General features: G+C 55.7%; 9 protein-coding genes across 9 annotated transcripts; 3 read left to right on the forward strand and 6 right to left on the reverse strand.

Annotated features, from left to right (window-relative positions):
- The first annotated feature begins 1492 nt into the window (after positions 1-1492).
- On the forward strand, positions 1493-5001 carry BCV69DRAFT_285041 (RhoGAP-domain-containing protein). Its single transcript, XM_025493251.1, has 2 exons — positions 1493-3204; positions 3284-5001. Exons 1-2 carry the CDS (start codon positions 1810-1812, stop codon positions 4817-4819), a joined length of 2931 nt encoding a protein of 976 aa, XP_025345573.1. The 5' UTR covers positions 1493-1809; the 3' UTR covers positions 4820-5001.
- BCV69DRAFT_285042 (NAD(P)-binding protein) lies at positions 4752-6329 on the reverse strand. Its single transcript, XM_025493252.1, has one exon. It carries the CDS (start codon positions 6205-6207, stop codon positions 5044-5046), a length of 1164 nt encoding a protein of 387 aa, XP_025345574.1. The 5' UTR covers positions 6208-6329; the 3' UTR covers positions 4752-5043.
- Positions 6330-6684: 355 nt separating this feature from the next.
- Positions 6685-8697, reverse strand: BCV69DRAFT_72834 (hypothetical protein). Its single transcript, XM_025495484.1, has one exon. The coding sequence runs from the start codon at positions 8571-8573 to the stop codon at positions 6801-6803; it is 1773 nt and encodes a 590-aa protein (XP_025345575.1). The 5' UTR covers positions 8574-8697; the 3' UTR covers positions 6685-6800.
- A 600-nt stretch (positions 8698-9297) lies between these two features.
- BCV69DRAFT_252688 (hypothetical protein) lies at positions 9298-9999 on the reverse strand (the record flags this gene model as incomplete). Its single annotated transcript, XM_025490482.1, has 1 exon — positions 9298-9999. A coding segment is annotated over one exon (702 nt), but the record flags the coding sequence as incomplete, so codon positions are not given.
- A 615-nt stretch (positions 10000-10614) lies between these two features.
- Positions 10615-12418, forward strand: BCV69DRAFT_285044 (putative beta-succinyl CoA synthetase precursor). Its single transcript, XM_025493253.1, has 3 exons — positions 10615-10757; positions 10853-11034; positions 11131-12418. The coding sequence occupies exons 1-3, from the start codon at positions 10635-10637 to the stop codon at positions 12101-12103; spliced, it is 1278 nt and encodes a 425-aa protein (XP_025345577.1). The 5' UTR covers positions 10615-10634; the 3' UTR covers positions 12104-12418.
- On the reverse strand, positions 12102-13123 carry BCV69DRAFT_72886 (putative MET14-ATP adenosine-5`-phosphosulfate 3`-phosphotransferase). Its single transcript, XM_025495485.1, has 2 exons — positions 12788-13123; positions 12102-12703 (listed from the first exon to the last, which is right to left on the reverse strand). Exons 1-2 carry the CDS (start codon positions 13049-13051, stop codon positions 12356-12358), a joined length of 612 nt encoding a protein of 203 aa, XP_025345578.1. The 5' UTR covers positions 13052-13123; the 3' UTR covers positions 12102-12355.
- On the forward strand, positions 13124-15083 carry BCV69DRAFT_314619 (putative GLR1-glutathione reductase; the record flags this gene model as incomplete). The annotated part of the gene is made up of 2 exons (XM_025495136.1): positions 13124-13128; positions 13336-15083. 2 exons carry the CDS (start codon positions 13124-13126, stop codon positions 14948-14950), a joined length of 1620 nt encoding a protein of 539 aa, XP_025345579.1. The 3' UTR covers positions 14951-15083.
- Positions 15084-16631: 1548 nt separating this feature from the next.
- Positions 16632-20755, reverse strand: BCV69DRAFT_301222 (RIC1-domain-containing protein; the record flags this gene model as incomplete). The annotated part of the gene is made up of 5 exons (XM_025494540.1): positions 16632-17857; positions 17925-18986; positions 19049-19398; positions 19490-20095; positions 20175-20755. The coding sequence occupies 5 exons, from the start codon at positions 20753-20755 to the stop codon at positions 16632-16634; spliced, it is 3825 nt and encodes a 1274-aa protein (XP_025345580.1).
- A 159-nt stretch (positions 20756-20914) lies between these two features.
- On the reverse strand, positions 20915-21664 carry BCV69DRAFT_285045 (hypothetical protein). The gene has a single exon (XM_025493254.1). The coding sequence runs from the start codon at positions 21549-21551 to the stop codon at positions 21090-21092; it is 462 nt and encodes a 153-aa protein (XP_025345581.1). The 5' UTR covers positions 21552-21664; the 3' UTR covers positions 20915-21089.
- Between the last annotated feature and the right edge of the window lie 1277 nt (positions 21665-22941).

Genomic DNA, 22941 nt, shown 5'->3' on the forward strand with positions numbered 1-22941 from the left:
GAGCTTTTCCCCTCCTTCCCTTGCAAGGGGGAGATTGGCGAGCCCGCTGAAGGGAACTACGGCGGCTACGAGCGTCTCGACGGCTAGAGGGACGAACGCCTCACCTGCCTCTGGCTCTGCATCTGCGTCTGCTTCTGCTGATGGTCATCTCTCCCCTTCTCGACTAGGAGCAGGAGGAGAGGAAGGCAACACCGGCGCGCTAGGTCTCGCACTCAGCCCTTCGGGCTCTACCTCCCCCTCGCCATCACCAACGCCTTCCTCGGCTTCGGCTTCGGCGATTGCGCGACGCAGGAGACTTCAGCTTGATGGAGTAGGTGCAGGTGCAGCGGCGGACGCTACGTCTGCAGAGATGAGCGCTTCGGGGAGTGCCAGTGGCAGTGGCAGCGGGAGTGCAAGCGCGAGCGCTAGTGGTCGAGGTGCTGGTGCTGCTGGTGCTGCTGGAAGAGGACGCGGGGCGGCTAGAAGCTCATTTACCGTCTCGGAGGTGCTTGCGAGGATGCTGGAGAGGGAGGTGAGGGTTTGATTTGAAGGAAGGAGGGGTGGTACAGAGAGGTTGTTGATGATATGCTGATAGCGAGCGTCGAAGATATTACAGGAAAAGTGATGGATAACTTGTTAAATATAGAACGAAGAGAAAAGAAACGAGAAAAAATGGGTCACGAAGTAAAGGAAGGAAGGAAGGGCTCTGGAGAACTGGTCGGCTAATTATCCATGGAGGGAGGCTATTGAGTAGGAAACGAGACAGGGACGGAACAAGAAAAGGAAGCACAACTGAAAGGAAGCGAAGTAAATGGCAATCAATTTATCCAATTCAGCGATCCATCGTTGTGCTAGTGCTGCTACATAACGGTACTGCCATTGCCCCAGTTGATTGTCAAAGGGGCTTCCGTGTCTTATGTCTGGAAGATGCATTGCAGGCCGAGCCAAGCCAGGTCAGGTCAGTGTACAGAAGGGGGCGGGGTACATAGCCTAGCAGAGCATAGCATAGCATGGCATGGCAGGGCATGGCATAGCATAGCATCGGGTCGTCGTCGCAGTCTCAGTGCTTAGCGTGTGTGCCAAGTCATGCGTGCTTGCGTGCTTGCGTATCCGCCTGTGTGGCGGGTATCGGGTGGCTGTGAGCCGGTACGGTACGATACTTCAGCTGAGCCCGGCTTGGCAGGGCACGGCAGGGGCAGTGCGAATGCTCACTCGCAGTGCGCCGAAGTTTCGTACCTGGTATCTCGCACCTGGTATCTCTCCTCGCCCTTCTGTGTTGTCTATCTTGAGCGGCAACAAGGCTGAGCAGGGCAAGCAGGCTGTCCAGCCAGTCGGCCGCTCGCTTAATTGTCCTGTCCTGTCCAGTGACTCGCCCTCGAACCTCGGCTAGGAGGGACCGGCTACGCACAGCCGTCTTTGCTGCCGCTTTTGGTCCGATCCGATGCTTTTGCCCAGAGTCAAATTGACAGGCCGACGGACGAACAGGCGGACGGACATCGGAGCTCCTGAGTCTTACTCGCGCCCACCTCAACTCACCCCACGTCACGGAGGGCCAAGGGTCCATAGATCGTGTGCTCCCTTTCCTTGCTTGGTATCTTACCGTACATCGACATTGACCTCAAGCAGCAGTACCAGCAGCAGCAGCAGCACTGACGCATATACCCAAAGCCACTCGAACCGTCTACGCAACGCACGCTTCGTTCAATTCGCGTGACCGCCCTGGCAACCACCTCGGGCATACCTTGCAGATCCATCGCCATCGCCTCTCCTACCCACGATCCTCTGCTTCAGCTTGTCCAGCCTGCGCATCTCGCCAGGCTATAAGTAGCCATGCCCATGGCCAATGTCGCTCCCACACCTCCTCTCTCCTCTGCTCAGCCAGATCCCATTTTCTCTCCTCCAGCTCTAGAGCCACCCTCGCAAGCCTTTGCCTCACGCCCACCTCCGCCCAATGTACCAGCAGACGTGGCGTCCAATGCAATACTCTCTGCCTTCAAGATGTCCCTCGAGGAGGTAGAGTCCTACCTCGTTGCCCTCGAGGCTAGGATCAAGTGCGAGGAAGAGTACGTCAGAAGTCTACGCTCCTCCCTCGAGCGCAGTAGAGAGCAGGATCTGAAGCTCGACGCACGCATCTCCTCCATCACTTCTTCTGCTTCATCTTCCTCTTCGACACTTGGCCCTCCTGCTGCCGTGACGAGTCAGCTGCCGGGCATGAGACGGGCTTGGAAAGGACTGCAGGACGACGCTCAAAGGCAGATCCATACCCGCACCCATTTCATCGAGGCGGTCAAGGCACACACCATCGCTCCTCTCCGGGCCTTTCACGATGCCCAAGACCGAATACGCCGGAGGATCAAGGAGGACATTCGGAACTCCCTGCTGGACTATGAGGAGATGCGTATGAGAGAGCTCAAACGCATCAAGAGGAATTACGATCGGGCTTGTGAGAATCTGGATCAGCTAAAGGCACAACAGGTTGCCATTGATGAGCAGAGGTCATTGTTGTTGAGCCCGCCCTCGGCTCAGCAGCAGCTCTCTCATGCCCACTACGTAGATGCCAGCAGAGATACCACAGACTCCCATGGCAAGAAGGAAAGTACCCGCATCGGAGAAGAAGGGGCCGCCTACGTGCCTCCCAGTTCTGCATCGAGGATACAGCTATCGCAAAGACGCTTCAGCGGCTCAAAGCTTCGTTCCTACTCTAGACCCACGTCTTCTGGTTCTCATAATGAGCTTCACGCGGGTCAAGCTCATCGGGCTTCTTCGGATCAACATCCCGAGTCCTCTTACTCGCCTCAGTCCTCCAATGACTCCCATGGCGCAGGAGGGGCGACGGCAGCAGCAAAGAAGAATGCAGGAGCCTTTTTCGAAGCACTTCGTCATCGTGATACCTGGGACACGGCTCGAAAGGATGTAGCCAAGAAGACCAATGCCCTCATCACCAAGATGAAGGAAGGACCTGGTTCGCCCCCAGCTTCGAATAGCGGCAGCAGCGCGGGCGTGGGATGGGAGAGGGAGCAAGGAGCAGTCGTTGCGAGTAGCTCGGCGGGTGGGACCTCTGGAGGTCTATTCAGCGGCGTCACTGCGGTGGGAGCGAATGTGGGCGATTTGGGCGCCAATCTCTTGGCTCGTTCCGGTAGTGTGACGGGCAAGAATACGCAGTACGTCCAGAATCTGGCCGTGAGAATCAGCAAGGCTAAGAGGGAGTCGCAGGAGGCTGACAAGGTGAGTCGATCCGTTGTGAGCTAGGCGGCCTTTGTGGAGCACCACTCTGATGCTCAAACTTCACTTTCTTTCTGCTCAGCTTTACCGTCGCGCAATCTTTGATGTTGAGACGCTCGCCCTCCGCCGGGGAAAGACACTTGCGGCAGCTCGGACATCGGTACTAGCATGCCGCCGCGAGCTGTCTCTGGTTTGTCATCATGCTTGGCTCTCTCTGTCACGCAATTGGCAGAACCTCGCGACGACCGAGTCCTCCCTCGCCATGCACTTTGGCGAAAGTCTTCTAGAGCTGGGAGCTTCCGACCGCTTGAACGATGAGCTGTTGACGCTGGACAGTAGACTGCCCATTCTCAATAACGAGTCGGAGGATGGACCAGTACCCTACGTCAACTTCTGGCACGGAGAATGTCGCTCATTGCTGTTTGGCGTCTCGCTAGTGGACTATGACTTTGCCAGAACTCAGCGAGGTGCGCCTCAACTCGCCCTCTCGACGACTGGCGCGCCAGCCCTGGTCCAGCCCCCTCTGATCGTGACCAAGTGCGTTTCTTACATTGAGGAGTATGGTCTGTCCACTCCGGGCATCTACCGCCTCTCTGCTAAACACACGGCTATACAGCAACTCTGTGCCTCCTTTGAGAAGGACGAGGAACGCTTCCAATTCCGCGTTGGGGAAGATGAGGCAGTGGCCGTGGCGGGAGTGCTGAAGCAGTGGCTCAGGGAGCTACCCTCTGCTGTGATGCCCATGCCTCGCGAGGAGAAGATCAAGATCACCCACTCCCTCGAGGAGCAGTTCCAGAACGGCTTTGCGACCCTCAAGGGGAGGATCAGGCGACTGCCGCTCATCAATCAAGTCACACTCAAGACAATCGTGGAGCATCTGGCTGTCATCGCGGCCAACTCTGCCGTCAATCTCATGACGGCCAAGAACCTATCCGTCGTCTTCGGACCCGTACTCCTCACCGAGGCGACCGCAGCCGAAGGAGCTGCAGGCGATGCTGCCGAGGGAGTGACCACGAGTCTTGCAGCGGCAATGGAGGAAGACTCGGTCTGTGAGATCCTCATCACCTACTGTCAAGAGATCTTCGACTTGGAAAAGGCAGGCGCTCCTATTATCCCGCCTCTGCCTACGGAGATTAGTAGTCCCACTGGAAAGAAGGGAGCGGAGAGTGCTTGGGCTGATGAGGTGAGGTCTATTGGAGAGGAGATTGGCGAAGGGGAGCCAATTGAGATGACCGGATCTGAAGAACCAGGGAGTACCACTCGACCTATAGGCGAGGTGTCCTTGGCAATGGCTGCGGCTGTAGGAGGTGGAACTGCAGGAGAAGAAGGGGAAGAGCTCGTCTCCCCCGCATCGGACAGACCTTTAGTCCCACCAGGCACATCAGCTTCAGCTGCTTCTGGTCTCCGGAGAACAAACGCCGTCGTAGTGCCTTCGTCTCTCGAGAGCTCAACGAGCGGAGAGTCTGGGGGAAGCTATGATAGCGCTCCCGCTCCAATTCCTGCTTCTGGACGACGTCCGTCTGGCTTGCAGCTGGAGATTGACACTACCCCCTTGGGAAGAGTGCCTTACTCTAATGGGACGCCCGTAAGCGCTGGTGCTGGTACTGGGGTTGCTTGAGCTTGAGAGAGCAGGCAGACAGAGGAAGAACAGGAGAGAAGGCTCTCTCGACGCATAGAGAGTGGGACACGTAAGACATGGGGCAAGCGTCTGTTGTATTCACGTCTCCTTGCTCCCTTTTGCGTACACACTCTTGTAAATAGTAACGAAGTAATCATGATACACACATGCACGACCTACTCTCTCTGTGATCTCTGTGACGGCTATTTCCATCTCTCTGTTTCTCAAATCGCGTAAACGATCTTCTCTCCCGAAAGCTTCCCATCGCGATGCATCTGGAACCCCTCCTTTACGCTCTCCAATCCCTGCAGCAATTTAACCTGATTAGGTACCAATTTCCCCTCCTTCAACCACTGTGGAATGTTTTCAAAGAGTTGAACACCCAGCGAATGATCCTCCTCTGATGCAGGCCACTTGAGTGGTCCATACGCATGATCAGTCAGAAAGACGGTCCAGACAAGGACGTCTGTCTTGCGTGTTTCCTTGAGGCATTTCTCCGTACCGCCCAGGCCGGGACGGACGGTACAGATTGTTCCATCGCCGACGACTTGGGAGCAGGCTTGCGAGGTTGGGGTTGAACCGATACAGTCGAATGCGTGCTTGATGCTTACTCCTCGTTCCTTGAGAAGCGCAGGAACGTCTTGAGAGCGATAATCTAGCACTTCGTGTGCACCTAGGGAGCGAAGACGCTCATGATGTGCGGGAGAGGCAGTAGTGTACACTTGCAAACCGCGCAGCGCAGCAAGTTGGATAGCGTAGGATCCTACAGAGGAGGATCCACCCCAGATGAGAACGGGCGTCTTTTTCCCATCGTCGTCCTGTGGAATCCCGAGGCAAGAAGAAGAGAATAAAGCCAACTCTGCAGTAGCTGCTGCGAGGGGCAGTGTGCTCAATGCCGCACGGCCGAAGCGAGCTTCGAGCTCCTCATCGATACGAAAGGCGATGCGTGTGTCGGGGAGGATAGTGTGGTGCGAGTACCCTCCAAGACCTTTGTGCTCTCCACCCCAGATTAGACCGGCGAGGAGATCCCCCTTCTGCACTTGGTGGGCTACATCACCAGCATGAGACCCTCCAGCGCTACCAGCAGTGAAATCAATTTCGCCCCCGCCTTGGGAGACCTCCTCGACAATACCAAGGACATCGCATCCCAGTACAGTCCCTTCTCCAAAAGCGTTCGAGTCAAGGGACTGCACATCCGTGGGGTTCTGCGCTACATGACTCAAGGCCAGACGTGCTGCACGGGGTCCATTCGCTCCCGCACTTGAGCTTGAGCCTGAGCCTGAGCCGAGGGCAGGCAAAGTCAAGGGTTGGAGGGCGAGACTGGGTGGTGTTGTTGCAAGCTGAACGAGGGCGCGGGTACTGCTGGATGCACTGTTGTTGCTTGACATGGTTGATCGGTGAAGAGGATTGTGCTTGTGTAGAGATAGTGAGATATAGAGAAGAGGTGGAGCCGAGATGAGTGCGACGCGGGGTAGTCATATAGACCAAGGCCAAGGAGCCAAAGCCCGGCTGGTCGGTCGGTACTGGTTCGCTCGTAGTCTAGAGGACTGCTTTACGGCCGGAAGAATCAGGTGGAGGGAGCAGTGCACGGGCCATGCAGCGGTACTATTCACGGACACTCTACATGGTCACGCACCTGCCCGACCAGAACTCGGCTGCAGCAGCCCTGAACACTTCCTCAGTCAAATTTTCGGTACACCACAGTGTGATCAGAAAGCGAACAGAAGGAGTACTTCATTGGGTGCGTGACGGCTTACGAGACGAGATTAGATATGACTTGGGTACGGACAGGCGAGTCTAGGAGTGCGGGAGGGCGAGACAGAGCAAGGGTTACGCAGAGTGGAATGGACTGAGGGTGGGATGGACGCGATAAAAGCCTTCATCCAGAAGCTTTTGTACCGTAGAACGAGCAGGCTACAGAGTTTGATAAGTATGGTCGAGCGGATTGGTCCTGCTTGGCGTGGAATGTGTGACGGTCGCTCTAAGCCTTGATAGAAGGAAGGGATACCTTGAGGCCCTGTGGAAGTCGATGTGGCAACTTAGTGTCAGCGAGAAATGTCATACACCCTTTTTTCTTCGCCACACTCACCAGCCAATTCTTCCAAAAAGGCCTACCAGCATCATAAGCTACCCTATCAAGTCGAATACCATCCTTGTGTCCAGCAGCCAAGGCATTCTTCCTCCTCAGTAGCGGTTCTTGTTGAAGCTCGATTGTCTTCCTCTCTCTGGAGACCTCCAATACTCGCCTCTTCCTCTCTACGAGGACGTTTGTCTTCTCCTTTTCCCACTCAATGAGAAGGTCCTTCCCGACTTTACCTGCGCGAAGCTGCACCTCTCGCTCGATCCTCTGACGCTCGGCGCGAGCGGCTTCCTGCAGTCTGGAGCGCTCCTTCCAAGCTGCACGTTCCATTTCCATTCTCCTCTCGCAAGCCTCGTCTACAGCGATAGCCAATACGGCAGCTGCTTTTGCGCTGGCTTTGCGTCGGGTGAGGGAGACCTTGTACTGGCGCTTCTCGGCCTGGCGACGAGCCTTGGCTTCTTTGGCGCGACGCTGTGAATCGAGCTTGCGTTGGGCTCGGCTCAGCTGCGCTTCGTACTCGGCCACGGCTTGCGAGCGAAGCACGGCTTCAGCGGCTTTGGCTGCTGCTTTGAGCTTGCTCGACTCGGCCTGACGAGTAGGCGGACAATATGTCAGCTGGTGAAGGGGTCGACAATCGATCCAACGTCCACTCACATGAAGACGCGCAATCTCAGCTCTAGCAGCATCCTCTGCCTTCTTCTGTTCAGCAAGCTCCAGAGCGACTGCCTGTTCAGCATATGTCTTTGCCTGACGTATGTGCAGTGGGGGACGAAGAATAGTTCGATGATTAGTAAAAGTCGTTGTCCCGGTTGCTAGCCCTGCTCGACTTACCTTCTCCACAGCAGCAAGCGCCCGCTTCCCCTCTCTATTCGCCGCCTCGACCAGTGCCTCCCTCGCATCCAAAGCAGCCCTCTTTGCCTTTCTAGCCGCCTCTTCAGCGATCCTACCCTCCTTCTCCGCCGCAACCTTGGCCGCCTCGGCAGACTTTCTCATGGCAGAGAGGATGGCGTCGTAAGTTCTTTCACCTGTCGAGGTGGGGAGGACGCTACTGCTGTTACTGCTGGCTCTTTGAGAAGGGGTGGAAGCAGAGGTGGGAGGGGCAGGGAGCGGGCGATCTTTTGAGGTGTTTCGCTCGGTGGAAGGAAAAGTAATGTTGCCTGGGAGGATCTTGCCTGGGATGCCGTTGAGGCCAGAAGGTGGGCTGATGGCGCCAGTCTTTGTAGGCGGAGGGATTTCTAGGTCGGTACAGTCGGTAGACCGGGGAGACATGTTAGGCCCGTCTCTTCCAGAAGGGCTCAAATTGAGCAATGCCTCGAGGGGAGAGGGGCCTGATGAGGTTGAGCGTCGACCAGCGACTTCCTGAAGCCTCTCCTCGTCGAGCTCTTCTTGGATCCCATCGCTAGTCGAAGCATCAAAAACGGCATGGATCGAAAGCGATGAGGTACTTGTAGTCCTGTGTGACGACCCAGCGGGGTCCGAGTCCGAGTCCGAGTGCGATTGCAAGTGCGAGTGTCTCGAGGAATGAGCCTCTGTCTGATCGTCTTGGTCCTCCTCTTCGCCATCCTCTTCAATGGGCTCCAAAAGTTCGAAGCTGGCGTCCATGGTTGAAGTTGAGGTGGCTCGGAAATGGGCAGAGTACGAAGAGAGAGCCGAGAGAGGTCGTGTGGTGCTCATAGTGATACCAGTGAAGCTTGGGCGGAAATGAGACTGGGAGAGCAGGTGAAGGGCGAAAGGTAGGAGTGGTAGCACAGGAAGAGCTTCGTAGTCGATTCAGGAGGTGGAGCAAGTGGGGAAGTAGCGGCTGAGCGTCGCGGTATGTCAAGAGTAAGGGCTGGACACAGGAAGGCGACGGAGTAGCACTACTCCAGTGAACGTGAGAAAGGCCGACAGCTATCAGTAGGAAGAACTGTCTGGCGGTTGAAATGGTAATGAACGTATTGGTGTGGAAGAGGTACAAAGGTGAACAAGGGAGGTTCTGCCACCCCTCTGTCCACCGTGCGGTGAACACCGAGTGCGGATCGAAACGACGTGGGTGGGTGAGCAGTCACTTCGGTCCACCCCGCATGCCGGCTTCTGGCCTTCTGTGTCAGCTTTCTCCTTCTTTGACCGACAACTCTTCCAACGGCTCCATGGCCCTCGGCAGAACTTCCATGACCCCCTCACACCAGACTTTCCGCGTGAGCAGACGCCGTGCGAGGCGATAGGGGCTATATGCAAATTCCATGGATTGATGTGCGCTCGTGCCGATAAGTGAGCGATGCTGCTAGGGGGTCAGGGGCAAATTCGATCTCTGGCCATGTACATCTACTGTTGGCGGCCTCCGCTGCCGTTTCTGTCGTACTTCTGTACTCTGCGTATGCCGCTACTAAACCACTTTTCTCTAGCCGCTACCCTCCTCCTATGCTCCCTTGTAGTTGTACCTACTCCCATCCAGACCCTTGAGCTCCCTCTCACTACCGGCAATGGCGTACTCAATGATACACACGATGACCAGAGCGGCAGAGCTAATGGCCCACCAACCGGCATTGATGAAATTGCCCGCTCCAAAGACCATGCATGGCATTGGCAGACTGATAAAGGTCAAGAATCCCATGTAGATGAGCCTTGGGGGCAGCTGTAGGGCGCTAGCCTTGGCAGCTGCTTCTGGCGTGTCGGCCCTCTTGTCCATAGTTTTGCTTGTCTGGGCCGGAACGAAGCGCAAGTCGGTCAAAGACGGCACGAGCCAGTCTGGAGCTGTACCGAAGAGGTGAGGCTGAGCGGGGAAGGACCTTCCCTTGGTAGCGCTGATGAGACCCATTTGATCTGCGACCTCTCTGGCTGCTGCAAAGACGACGAGGCCTTGAAAGGCGAGGAAGATGGCATAGATGGGGCCGGCAGGGAGATAGTAGACGTCTTCGTGGCTGGCTTCTAGATGGTGCGGATGCCACAGTAGGGTGAGGTGGTTCTCCGGATGTGTACCAGCAATATATGCTGGGATGGGCGTGAGGTAGGTGATGATGACGAGACTGAGAATGAAGAGGGAGCAGCCACGGTAGAAGTAATTGGACTTGTCGTTTGCTTCGCGCAGGGCATCTACCACAGCTCTTTGCTCTGCGGAGGGTGGAGCACAGCAGGTGTGTAGAATACTGGTCAGTCAGCTGGAGGGCAAGTAGGACCGGACGCCTGTCAAAGCTCCGCGAAGCCTCGTGAAGCTTTGAGATGACAACATGCGCTTTCCATCATGCAGCTATCGAGGGACCTCGTATGGGGACGCTGTGCCACGTCCAGTAGGCTGTTACTCTACTCACCAGCAGTGTCGAGGGGCTCGGCTCCACCTGCCTCGTCCAGGACTGCGAGGGGATCGTAGAAGGAGGATGCCGGAGCATCGCTGCCCTTTACGTTTGACCTCTTTGTGAGTGAAGAGGTCATGTGTGTGTCCCGCAAGTTGTCTCGTCGTAGCTCTGGATACGGGCGTAGGCAGCGGCGAGTAAAGGCTCCTTCTGTTATTCTCGGCTGCGTAAATGTTGCACGACCGACTCCGACGCTGGCCTTTGCCCCGACGCCCTGCATCCTCCGTTCCGGTCGCAGGCTCCTCCCTCCTTCCCGCATCGCGCGCGCCATGGCCTGGCTGCCCTGCTTGGCCTGCTTGTCCCGAGTGTGCCGAGACGACGTGGGGGAGACACAGTGGGTATTGCAAGTCACCTTGTATCTTCCGCTTTACCCCTTCCCTCTCCACACTCTTTTCCCCCACTCACCATGCTCACTTCACCACTCAATGCTCTCAGGACAAAGGCAGCCGTCGCTGGCTCGCTGCTGCGCGGACCTGCTGCGACTCAGAAGCGGTTCTTGAGCATTCACGAGCATCTCTCCATGGGACTGGTGAGTGCAGGCGCGGATCCACACTTACGCACAACCTGAAGACGCATACTCACTCCTTTGCCTCTGTCATTGCCTGGTCTTTTGTCTTTGCTCAGCTCGAGAAGTACGGTGTGCCCGTGCCCCGCTTCGTAGCTGCCCACTCCGCGGACGAGGCATTCAAGGCAGCACAGTCATTCAGTGGAAAGGGAATGGTCATCAAGGCTCAGGTGCTAGCCGGTGGACGTGGAAAGGGTCACTTCGACTCTGGTCTGCAGGGTGGTGTGCACCTCATCAAGACGTGAGTATTCAGGGGCGACAACGGGCAGGCAGCTATAGCTAGAGACGATGTACTTACCCGCATACCGTGTGCCCCGCTCGTTTGCATCTCTCGCAGCCCCGAAGAGGCCAAGGACTACGCTTCCAAGATGTTGGGTCAGAAGCTCATTACCAAGCAGACTGGCTCCGCCGGTCGAGTCTGCAACGCCGTCATGCTGGCTGAAGCTCGCCCTCCTGCCAAGGAGTACTACCTCGCCATCCTCAACGACCGTACCTCGCAGCTTCCCGTCATCGTGGCTTCCAACCAGGGTGGTATGAACATCGAAGAGGTCGCCAAGGACTCGCCCGACGCCATCATCACCACCCCCGTCGACTTTGAGAAGGGACTGACCAAGGACGTTGCTCTTGGCATCGCCAAGAAGCTTGGCTTCAGCGGATCGAAGCAGGAGGAGCAGGCGGCAGAGACGATGATCAAGCTCTACACCCTTTTCAAGGAGAGGGATGCCACTCAGGTCGAGATCAACCCCTTGGCAGAGAGCAAAGACGGAGAGATTCTTTGCATGGACGCCAAGCTGGGCTTCGACAACAATGCCGAGTACCGTCAGTCGGAGGTCTTTGGTATGCGTGATGCTAGCCAGGAGGACTCGGATGAGATTGAGGCTGGCAAGGTGGGCATGAACTTCATCAAGCTGGAGGGCAACATCGGCTGCCTCGTCAACGGAGCCGGTCTGGCCATGGCCACCATGGACGTGCTGAAGCTCAACGGCGGTTCCCCTGCCAACTTCCTGGATGTGGGTGGAAGTGCAAATGCAGCTGCAATCAAGAAGGCCTTTGAGCTGCTACTGGGCTCAACGGAGGTCAAGGCCATCTTTGTCAACATCTTTGGTGGTATCCTCAAGTGCGATCTCATTGCCGATGGTATTGTCAGTGCTGCCAAGGAGCTCAACCTTAAGATCCCGCTGGTGGTGCGACTGCAGGGAACCAATGTGGAGAAGGCTAGGGAGATTCTCAAGAACAGCTCGGTGGACGTGGTGCCGTTCGAGGGACTGGACGAGGCTGCTTCGGAGGCCGTCGCTGCTGCTGCCAAGTAAGGGGTAGAAGGTGATTGGGTGTGCTGGAGCGGTGACAGGATATTCACGCTAGAAGATGATAAGGGCGAGCTTCGCACCTGGTGACTTGCTTTGCGTTCAATAAAGATCTCTACAGACAAACAGGTTCAGGGAGTGCTCGCAGTGATCTTGATGTGATATGTGATCCATTTCGTCAACACGAAGGGTGACGTCGTCTACCCAATCTACATTCCTCTACGAACTGACTGGCATACAAGGTACCGCTGCTGCTCTTCAGACCTTGAGGTACCCCTTCTGAATCAAATACTCTGTAATAATCCTCACACTCTCCTCCACACTCGTCTTGTCGGCATCAATATGAATCTCTGCCTTTTCTGGCTTCTCATAAGGTGCACTAATCCCTGTAAATTCTTTAATTTCACCAGCTTTAGCCTTCTTGTAGAGTCCTTTTGGGTCGCGCTTTTCGCATTCGTCGAGAGAGGCATCGATGAAGACTTCGATGAAGGGGAGGGGAGGGTTGTGGGCCTCGTGAAGGGTGCGGGCGACTTGACGGTCAGCGGCGTAGGGGCTGATGAAGGAGGTGATGGTCAGGGTTGATGAGGAGGCGAAGAGGGTTGAGACCTAGACGAGTGTCAAGAGGGGAAGAGGCAGGAAGAAAAGTCAGTCTAAGGAGAGGCTTCCCCACTATACTTTGGGGCGACTCACCTCTGCAATCCTCCTAATGTTCTCCTCTCTATCCTTTGGGCTGAATCCCAAATCCTTGTTGAGTCCAAAGCGGACATTGTCACCATCGAGTCTGTAAGCGCTCTTCTTCTGGTGGAGGAGGTGCTGCTCCAGTGCAGTTGCAATGGTAGACTTTCCAGAGGCAGACAGACCGGTGAGCCAGATGGTTGCTCCAGTCTGGGAGAGGAGAGAGCAGCGCTCCTCGTAGGAGACTGTACCAGGGTGAAAGGTGATGTTGGTGGCCATGACGATCGTCGATGTTGGTGTTGTACTCTGTGTGCGGGAAGGACTGAAGGGGTAGGGCGTAGTGTCGCAAAGATGTCGTGCTCCCGGGAACTTCTGGAGGCGTTGCCGCGGGAAAACCGTCGCCGCCCGGGGAAAAGAGTTGCAATCGCCGCTCGCCGCCGCTCCACTCTGGGCTGAGCAAGACTACCACCCTCGTCCTCGGTGTCTATCGGTTGTCATCCTCAGCATCTTACCCTTTCCACACCTCACTCGCCCAACCTGGCATCCCTACGTCCCCTCTGTAGACTACAGCCTCTGCGCTCGTCCCTACATAGTCACATTCACACCTCCGCAGCCACTCCTCCCTCCAGCGCCAAGCTGTCGTCTCGCTCAGTCCCAGCAACTCGCCTCTCCCTTGCGGCTGCCCACCTCTCCTCTGCCTCTTCCACCTCGTCTTCCTCCACCCGCAACTTCTCTTCTTCCACATCTCTCGCTATGCCTCCTGTTTCAAAGCCTCAGGAGAAGTACGACCTGGTCGTCATCGGTGGTGGATCAGGTGCCATGGGAATGTCACGCCGCGCAGCCTCCTACGGAGTCAAGGTTGCCGTCATCGAAGAGGATGGTCGTCTGGGCGGGACCTGTGTCAATGTAGGCTGTGTACCCAAGAAGCTCATGTGGCATGCAGCAGATGTAATGGAGTCTGTCAAGTCCGCACCCGAGTACGGCTTCAGGGGCGTCAAGCCAGATGCCTTCGATTGGAAGTACTTTGCTGAAAAGAGGGACGCTTACGTCAGGAAGCTCAATGGCATCTACGACAATAATCTCAAGAAGGACGGAGTAGAGTACATCTCTGGTCATGCTAAGCTGATCAGCAAAACCGAGGTTGAGGTGGCAATGCTCAAGGAGGATGGAAGTGGATTTGGAGAGAAGCACGTCATCAAGGCAGACAAGATCTGCATTGCTACCGGAGGTAGGCCTACTATTCCCTCGGATCAGAAGATCGAGGGTGCTTCTCTGGGTATCGACTCGGATGGCTTCTTTGCCCTCCGAGAGCAGCCCAAGCGAGTCGCCCTCATTGGAGCAGGCTACATTTCTGTAGAGCTCGCCGGAGTCTTCAACTCTCTCGGATCAGAGACGCATCTCCTCATTCGCCACGACACCTTCCTGCGTGCCTATGACCCCATCATCTCCGAGACGTTGCAGGAGCACATGGCCAACACGGGTCTGAACGTGCACAAGAACATCTGTCTCGAGAAGATTACTGGAGAAAAGGGCGGACCACTGACCGTCTACCTCAAGGACGAGCCGCCTCTCGAGGTAGACTGCGTCCTCTGGGCCATCGGACGTCGACCCAACACGGACAATCTCGGTTTGGAGGCCGTTGGAGTCAAGACGGACGACAAGGGCCACATCATTGCCGACAAGTACCAGAACACCAACATTGACAATATCTTCTCCCTCGGAGACGTCTCTGGCAAAGCCCAACTAACACCCGTGGCCATTGCCGCCGGACGCAAATTGGCCAACCGTCTATACGGTCCTGAAGGCGTGCGAGGCGTAGACTTCCTCGACTATGAAAACATCCCCACCGTCGTCTTCTCCCACCCCACCTCCGGCTCCGTAGGTCTTTCTGAAGCTGAAGCTCGCGAAAAGTACGGAGACGAGAATGTGAAAGTGTACAAGAGCAAGTTTACTTCGATGTACTTTGGAATGCTAGAGCACAAGGAACCTTGGGCATTCAAGATTGTCTGCACTGGAAAGGAGGAGACGGTTAGGGGTGTGCATACAGTGGGATTGGGAAGTGATGAGTTGCTGCAGGGTTTCGCAGTGGCTGTCAAGATGGGAGCAACAAAGAAGCAGTTTGATGATACGGTTGCTATTCACCCTACTAGTGCCGAGGAGCTGGTGACTGCCAAGTGAAGGGAGAGAGAGAGAGAGGAGGCTGGCGCTGGCGGGGAGCGATGATGCTACCTCAGATAGACGCGAAGACGGACTCGGGCAGGCGGGAGGGCAGGGCGGGTCGACGATGGGCGCTACATTGCGCAGTAGGACCTTCGAGGAAAGAAAGGAACGAACTTCGTAGATTTAGTGCACGTCTCTCTTTCTCCAAGTCTAATGCCATAGTCTTCACTCACTCACTCACACACGGACACTACGCTACGCTACGTTGGGCTCCGCTCGACAGAGAGGGTGGCAATGAGGGGTTCAGCAGCGAGGATTTTCGTCGGTTGGTTGGTTGGCTGGCTGCACAGCCCCGTACATTTCAGGGCAGACGCAAAGACAGAGGAGCCCCGTGAAGCTCTGTCTGTTTGCTCTGCACCCCATTCTGCTCTGCAAGTTTGATTGCTCGCACCCCCACTTTGGGGCTCGGACTTACTTCTGCTATGCTGTGCTGGGCTCTGCTATGTTCTGCTGCGCGGTCGGTGATGTCGCACGAGCAAGGTACGCGGTAAACCAGGGAGTATCCCGATGAGTGGTTTTGAGCAAATCGGCTTGCAATGGTAGGTGGTGGCTGGTCTCTTTGCCCAACGCGGCATTTCGGAGTGCACAGCTTGGCTCACAAGTCAAGTCACTTAGGCCCGAGCCCGAATCAGGGTGCAGGCAATCGCGTCCTGCAGACTAAGGGTACATAGCAATCACCCTGTTTCCCTCTCTTCCTCCCTCCCTCCCTCTCTCGCCCTCGAGGTACAAACGACCGCAAAGGAGTTCCGGGAGCATTGCTGTTGCAGTATCCCGAAGAAATGGTTGCCTCAGGAAGAGCCAAGGTGCAAGATGCAGGAACGTTTATGGGTGCCCGTGCAACCTCGGGAAATATCGGGTGCGGTAGGACAAGTAAGTCAAACTTTTGGAGAAGCCAACGAACTAAAAGGAGGCAGAGGAGAGGTATATAAACCCTCTCTTCCAGCCCGGATCTGGCAGTCCACCTCATCCAATCTTCACACACAACCTACTCGCCTGAACCAGCCTGCTTCACAGCTATCGACGGACCCCCCCATCCAACTCCCAAATCCCTCAAACCAACCAACACTATCCAAGATGGACTTCACTCTTGCCCAGACTTCCAACGACCCCTGCAGCTGCTCCTCGTGCGGTAACGATGGCTGCTGCTCTACCGACTGCGGATCTTGCTCCTGCTGTTCTGGCAACTGATTGCTTGAAGCAATGAGATCTGCCCCTGCTCAGAAAAAGGTAGGTGGGTACGATGAGCGAGCCGGACGGAGCGTTGGGTTCCGATGGGGAGACTGACTTGAAGATCGCTCGACGCCCTCTCTCCCTCTGTGTGGTGACAGAAACCTCGAGCAGAACGTGCTTGCCCATTGAGCCAAGCAAGCTACCCCTTTGTCCCCTTTCTTGTCTTTGTCTGTCTGTCAATACTCGAGCTGCACGTCAAGTTGCCATTTGCTCGCAGCTTTGCTTACCACCCCTTCTTGGGCTTCAGTAAGCAAAGTTGAATATATCTCTTTATTCTCGACAGAGTGTGAGATGACTGCGCAGAGGTATGATGATGGTATTGAAGTGATCTGTCTTACAAAAAAAAAACAGTCTCGGCTGCGCACAATCCACTGATCAACAGCTATTTGAGCTGGCCTGATGCTCACGACTATCCGCCTCCTCGTGACGCCATGCTTGGCATGATCCTCCCGTTGACCGTCAGCTGAGGCACAGGCGGCGCTAACGGGGGCGAAGCAAGTGGCGAGTCCGACGTCGAGTACGTCCCTCCCAATCGACTCGCACCACCTGCCCCGGCTCCGCCAACAGGGCTACTGGCGAAGCTCGACCTGCCAGAGAGACGACGCTGAGGCGAAGCGCGGAAGTAGTCGGCGCTAAGGTTGGCAGAAGAGGAAGAGGCGGAGTGGCTTGCGAAACCTTCGAGACTCTGTCCACTTTGATCTTCGCTGTACCCGCTTGTTTCTGCCTCTTGCCCATTCATGACTTCCTCCTCTTCTTCCCCCTCTTCTTCCTCGTGCGTCACATCCAAGGTCGTGCTGCCAGAGACAGTCCTCATCAGCGGTGGCGGCGCTGGAGGGTATGATCGGAAGGATGCGCCGCTCGGCGAATCTGGCAGTTCCTGGAGAATGCCAGCCTGCTTGACGACCTGCTGCAGCGCCTGGCCGCTCTCGTCCATGCTGCGCGTGTACCTCAAGAGGTCTTGACACAGAACCCACTCTTCACGTTGCGCCGCCAATGCTAGAAGCCGCGCCGTATCAGCGATGCTTTCTTCCAGTGACTCGACAGTCTGAAGGACTAGCAGATACGAGCCCGCCGTCTGGAGGCTGCCTGCTGCTAGGCACTTTTCAAAGAGCACCTTTGGCTCCCCTACTGCTCCAAAGAGGTACGGCCAGCGCTCTACTTCCGTCTTGCGGGCGCAGGCTACCACCACGGACAGAGACTCGTCGAAATGGTCGAGGAAGTCGACGACGATCGGTAGCAGTGGTCGACCGCTAACATCGTCAAGCGACTGACGACGAGTGACGCCATTTCCGTCACCAATCGCAGGTTCTGCCATGCTTGTGTCTCCAATACCTGTATCAGCGATGGAGCCGTTGGAGTTACTGTGCGTCATTACGTTCACGTCTCCCTCTGCCTCATCCTCGAGAACGGCATGCAATAAGACTTCCAGTGCATGAGGAAAATAGACCAGGGACTGGTAGAAGGAGGCGCAAGTGACTGCCTCTCTCATCCTTCCGTGCTCGAGATAGTAGCGCAGTAACTGGTGGAGGAAGAGGTGCGTTGTCGTAGCGCTTCTGAAGATGGCAAATTCAAGATTCCGACGAAGGGACACCTCCGGCTCTACACCGATTATAATGCCTTTCTCGAGCACAATACCTAGTGAGGCAGCGGGTGTTATGTCAGTGAGAGAGTGTGCTTATCCTGACCTTCTCTTTCGACTCACAAAGAGGATAGAAGTCCAGTGGCATGCTGAGCGACTCCTCGATTGTCTTGTACTCGGGTGCCTCATCCTCGTATTCATACTCTGATCCTGCTTCATCAGAATCCACGATACTGCCATTGTGAGGCCGAGCCTGCTCTATAGTCAGAGCATCGAGCCACAGCTTGATGCCTGTACCGTCATAGCCCCACAGTGAGTTCTCAAGGGTGCCGATGCCCTGCAAATGGGTCCAGTAATACTCAATTCGGTCGCCGAGGATCTGCATGTCGTAGGCTACCTCTGCTTCATTGTCCTCGGCTTTGCGAGGGCGAAGAAGGACAAGCTTTCCGTCGACGAGGAAGATTATCGTCGCCACCGTCAGATCGTCCATGGGATCTCCGAAACGCTGTTGGCCTTTGGGAATCATCCAGCTCATTCCCCTCACCCTCTCGGGCTCGCCTACCACTCCTTCGAATGTGATACTTCCGCACAAGCTCAGATTGATGGAATCCCTCGTGATGACGATCAAGAAGTGGTAGAAGGTGTTGTCGCTGGTATATACCAAAAGTGAATCCTCGAACAAGCTGGTCAAGATGACCGGCGCAGAGACATTCTCGATATGAAGCAGATTGGCGTTGCTGAGGTCTGTGTCTCTCGAGTAGAGTCGGAGCTGAGCCGCATCCCCCGACTGGCAAGCTGCAATGAGGACATGCTCATACCATTGCAAGCCGCCTCTGACTTGGAATGCTTCTTCCTCATCGGTCGAAGAGAAGATCTTCCACCGACCGGATATGGCAGAGTAGTGAGCCAGTCCCCTTCTACCAGCAACGGCAATCAGTCGACCGTCAGTGCTGATCGAGGCATAGCGGATAGGCCAATTGCGAGCAAAGTAGTCCTGAGGCACTTTGATGTGATGCCATACGTCAGACTCGGGATTAATGATAGACATGTCGGGTTGCTCAGAGCCTCGATAGACTAGCAGCGAGTCGTCAAGCTGAATGAAGGCAAATCTAGTATTGTCTGGCGAATGTTGACCCGCGACAGCTGACTTGGCGAATGGTATAGAGAACAGCTGACGATGAGGATCTGAGAGGGGCCATCAGAGGGTCAGTAACGTGGATCTGAATCTGACAATCACCCTTACTCACCGATCCTACTGCCTTTAGCAGCGCCTGCAAGGACAATCAGGTTCGTGCCTCCTGGTCCCCAGAACAGATCTGTCAGTCCGTCCATGAAGGTGTCCGAGAAGTTCTTGCTTCGATTTGTCAAGTGGGAGTCCGTGAAAGAGTGACCCATAAGCTTTCCCCATGCTGACCAGACTGCCCACCCCTTCTCCCATCCGACGGCTAGCGCAAGACCATCGGCAGTCCACTGTAGCGCTCGGACAGGTCCGGAGGTGAGGTAGGACGCAGTGGAACGCAGAGCTACCCTGAGTGATAGGGTATGGGATGGTACCGCACGATGCTGTGTGCGGAGGACGAACACTTCGATAGTCCCACTGCGAGGGTGAAGGGGAAGTCATCGGTGAGATGGGGACTGTGACGTCTTGCCAAATTTCTACCCTGCCTTGCCTGGCTTGCATGACTCACTCTTCTTGACCAGCTGCTATCAGCCCAATTTTGGCGTTGATAGCCGCGACAGTAGCTCTTTTGCCTCCTTCCACCAGCGGTAGAGTCTCTTCCTCCGCCTCTCCTCGGTCTATGCTCTCGTCTAAGCCCTCGCTCCCCTCTCTGTGAGCACGACTCCGCCGTCTTCGGGGCGGAGGGTTGTGGAAGCAGCGCCCAAGCCATTCGGCATCGTCATCGAGACTGGCTACGTAGCTCCTCCCATCGCTGGCGACCCAGACGCAAAGATGCATCGCACGAGAGTAGTGTAGAGAGATGATGTTCGTGGCGCGCAGGGTCGACGCTGTCTGGTGAGCGTGTGCTGTAGCTTCCATTTCATTGCCATTCGCCTTGCTGGGAGTAGCGTTCATCTCGGCCTCCTCGACCTTGTTCTCGCCCAGAGGCTCTGATGCTGACTCGTGCGTCTCGTCAGGTCGCTGCGATGCCTCGGTCCCACTATGGAACCAAGGCAAGGAAGCGAGAACGGCTGTAGTCTGGAGCTGTTCTGATGTATCATCCGGCCACGGTATCGCTTGGACCGCTGGAGGAGACTTCGTTGCAATGAGTAGATGGGAAGTAATGGCAAGAGCACTGTGTAGGAGAGAGGTGGAATGAGTAGCAGCAGATGGGTAAGCTCACAGCAGCTACTCATATCCGAAATCTTACTCACCAGCTCAGACCTGCGTCGACTCTCAGCGCCAACTTGAGATGGATCTCAAGTGCTGCTCCTCCTGTCCTGCCCGCAGCCCGACCTGCATTGTCACTGCCTCCAGCCTCGCCAACCCTCAGCTCGCCTTGTCCTGCCGCCCAGCTGCCTGGTATCTCTCCAGCAGATGCGGCAAAGGCAGCCTTGAGAGCCTTTGATGACGGAGCTGCCTTGTTTGCGGAAGGAGGAGGCGCATAGGAGTAGGTCTGTTGCAAGCTGGCCGCCTCTATGGAATAGATGAGGAGGTAGGAAGAAGAAGTCTCGACTGCAATCTCTGCTGCTACGCTACCCGGCCTCCAGTGACATCGTACATTGTGGCCATACTCTTGCAAACTCCTCTCTGTACGACGAAGAGATGCGACTGCTTGAGCTGGACGAACGGAGTAGAGGTGAATGCAAGAAGGAGTGAGGAGGATGAAGTACGAAGGCTGAAAAGAGGGCGGTGATGGGCAAAGGTGGACAGCGGGCTCCGAGGAAGGGCCTGCGCCGTCCGAGGGTAGGGCTGGAGGTAAGAGTCGACGGGCGACATTCAAAGGCCAATACATGGCCAGAGAAGGAGAGATTGGCCAGGCGCCGAAGACGTTAGCAGTGGTAGAAGCGATATCAGTGAGGACTACAATGGAAAGTGTTACCTTGACGCGGGGCAGCACTGATCAACGCAAATGCCAACACGCCCTTTCCGCTTTTGCCTGCACGCAGCAGCTGCACAACAAACAGAACAACAATGTCCAGACGCCAGAAGGACCAACAGCTATCGATTCGGACCAACAACAGGTCAATCGTACTCAACGATCGCTCGACACGCGTCAGTAGAGAAGAGTCAGCTCAAAGTACCATACCAATGCCACAACCACTCAAGTTAGACCTGCTTTACATATCTCAGCCGACCAGCGTCGATGACATGCTCCCACTCTCTTCCTGTCCGAGCGTGCTGTAGCGGTCTGGTCGTGCCTTTCGTGGTGGATTTCTCCTGGGCGAAGGGATCATAGCCTCCTTTCCCTTTGCTGTTGCTCCGGAGAGCACCTCACTCGACGAACCCATCGGTCTGTCCAGCTTGGAAGACAGAAGCTCAGTCTTACTCGCACCGAACGGGATCAGGCCCGGCTTTCGCCTTGGCTTGGCCACGAATACGCCGGAAGAAAGAAAGCCACCCTTCTTTTGCTTGCCCACCTTCCCCGATGCTGGTCGGAGGAAGCTCATCCATTCGTCTGTGTTCTTGCCTCGACTCTTTCGCAAACGATCCAGACTGTTTCTGTAGGATTGGAAAGGCTTTGGGGGCCACTGCTGTTTAGTGATCGGCGTCAGTCGCGAATAAGGCAGATTGGGTGCGGTGATGATCATCGAAAGGCCCTTGCTCTTGGAGATCTTCTTGTCCCGAAGCCGATGTAGAGGACGTCGTCGCCTGCGAGCTTTGTTGATCGCGTTCGCCACGTACTTCCAACCTGATTGTGCGACCCTTGGCATCAAGTCTGACGTAGAAGGCACTTCGTCGGCTGCACCTCTGCTCGTCAGGGTCACGGACACAGCTGCCGGCGATATCTCTGTTGACACCCGCTCTCTGAAGGTAGGATACAGAGACACGTACTTCTCCGCTTTGCTATCGCCTCGTTTCCAGATCTTGAGCTTCTTGGCCAAGAGGTTCCTACTTGCGTGATACTTCCTGACATTGGACGAAGTGCGCTCTTTGTGCAGCTTGGCCAAGCTGGCGCGGTAGCTTTGAAATGGCTTCCTCGGACGCCCTTGCTTGGTCATGGGCATGACCCTGGAATATGGGAGGTGAGGAGCAACGATGACTGCATCAGAGCCTTTCTTCTTTGCGATCTTCTTGCTCTGGACTTTGTGAATGACTTTCACCGGAGACTTTCTCTTTGCCTCGGCCTTCCAGAGCATCTTCATGTACTTGACAGGATGCTTAGCATACCTCGGCGCTAGGGTGGGTTCTGCTCCCTTGCCAATTCGTGATCTCTCCTCATTGAGCACGGCTCTTCTAAGCATACCGTGCGCAAAGATACGATGCATCTTGAGTGGTGGCTTCTTGACACCTCCCGTGATCTTGGACAACGACGCCTTGTAGGCCTTCAGATTGCCAAGCTTCTTCTCCCGAGCATTCCTCACGATATCTGTGGGCTGTGCTGGGGAAGTAGTGAACAAAGAGGAGTGACTCACTCCACTCTTTAGTTTCTTCTTGGGCCGCTGCAGAGTCAAGTCACTATCGTCCGAATCATCCGCTGAACCAAGTGAAGAGAAGCTGGTAGTGCGAGTGCGCTTTGGTCCCTGATCATGCTCGTGAGTGGGGGACGGCTCGTTGGCGAAGTTCTGCCAGGCCGAGATGCGAGAGACTCCAAGGTCCCGCTCGTCATCTGAAGCAAGTGCAGAATTTAGAGTGGACAGACTCCAGATATCGGCTGTCGAAGCCGATCGGGTACGCTTCAGCCCTTGGTCCTGTCCGTGATGCAGGTCAAGCGAATCTTGATGAGAGGCGAAGAGGCGAGCGTCGATAGACTCTGGCTCGTCAACAAATGCTCTACTGAGCAGATCTACGAAGCGGCTGACCTTGAAGGAACCGGGCCTTTTCATGACCTTACTCCTCCTCGCCTTGCGCAGAACATTTGAGTGTCTTTTCAGCTTCGAAGGCTTCTTTGGGAACAGCCTCTTGGATTCCACTTTTGCCTCGTGACTATCCGCATCATCGTCGAGGGCAGATTTGCCAAATAGGCGCGGCCCTTGGCTA

Source organism: Pseudomicrostroma glucosiphilum, assembly GCF_003144135.1.
Source record: "Pseudomicrostroma glucosiphilum strain MCA 4718 unplaced genomic scaffold BCV69scaffold_16, whole genome shotgun sequence".
Lineage (NCBI taxonomy): Eukaryota > Fungi > Basidiomycota > Exobasidiomycetes > Microstromatales > Microstromataceae > Microstroma > Microstroma glucosiphilum.

Coding starts and splice junctions, on each gene's coding strand:
- BCV69DRAFT_285041 (XM_025493251.1), top strand. CDS start 1,810: ATGCCCATGGCCAATGTCGCTCCCACACCTCCTCTCTCCTCTGCTCAG. Junction 3,205..3,283: donor AGTCGCAGGAGGCTGACAAG/GTGAGTCGATCC, acceptor CTTTCTGCTCAG/CTTTACCGTCGCGCAATCTT.
- BCV69DRAFT_285042 (XM_025493252.1), bottom strand. CDS start 6,207: ATGTCAAGCAACAACAGTGCATCCAGCAGTACCCGCGCCCTCGTTCAG.
- BCV69DRAFT_72834 (XM_025495484.1), bottom strand. CDS start 8,573: ATGAGCACCACACGACCTCTCTCGGCTCTCTCTTCGTACTCTGCCCAT.
- BCV69DRAFT_285044 (XM_025493253.1), top strand. CDS start 10,635: ATGCTCACTTCACCACTCAATGCTCTCAGGACAAAGGCAGCCGTCGCT. Junction 10,758..10,852: donor AGCATCTCTCCATGGGACTG/GTGAGTGCAGGC, acceptor GTCTTTGCTCAG/CTCGAGAAGTACGGTGTGCC. Junction 11,035..11,130: donor GGTGTGCACCTCATCAAGAC/GTGAGTATTCAG, acceptor CATCTCTCGCAG/CCCCGAAGAGGCCAAGGACT.
- BCV69DRAFT_72886 (XM_025495485.1), bottom strand. CDS start 13,051: ATGGCCACCAACATCACCTTTCACCCTGGTACAGTCTCCTACGAGGAG. Junction 12,704..12,787: donor ACATTAGGAGGATTGCAGAG/GTGAGTCGCCCC, acceptor ACACTCGTCTAG/GTCTCAACCCTCTTCGCCTC.
- BCV69DRAFT_285045 (XM_025493254.1), bottom strand. CDS start 21,551: ATGATCATCACCGCACCCAATCTGCCTTATTCGCGACTGACGCCGATC.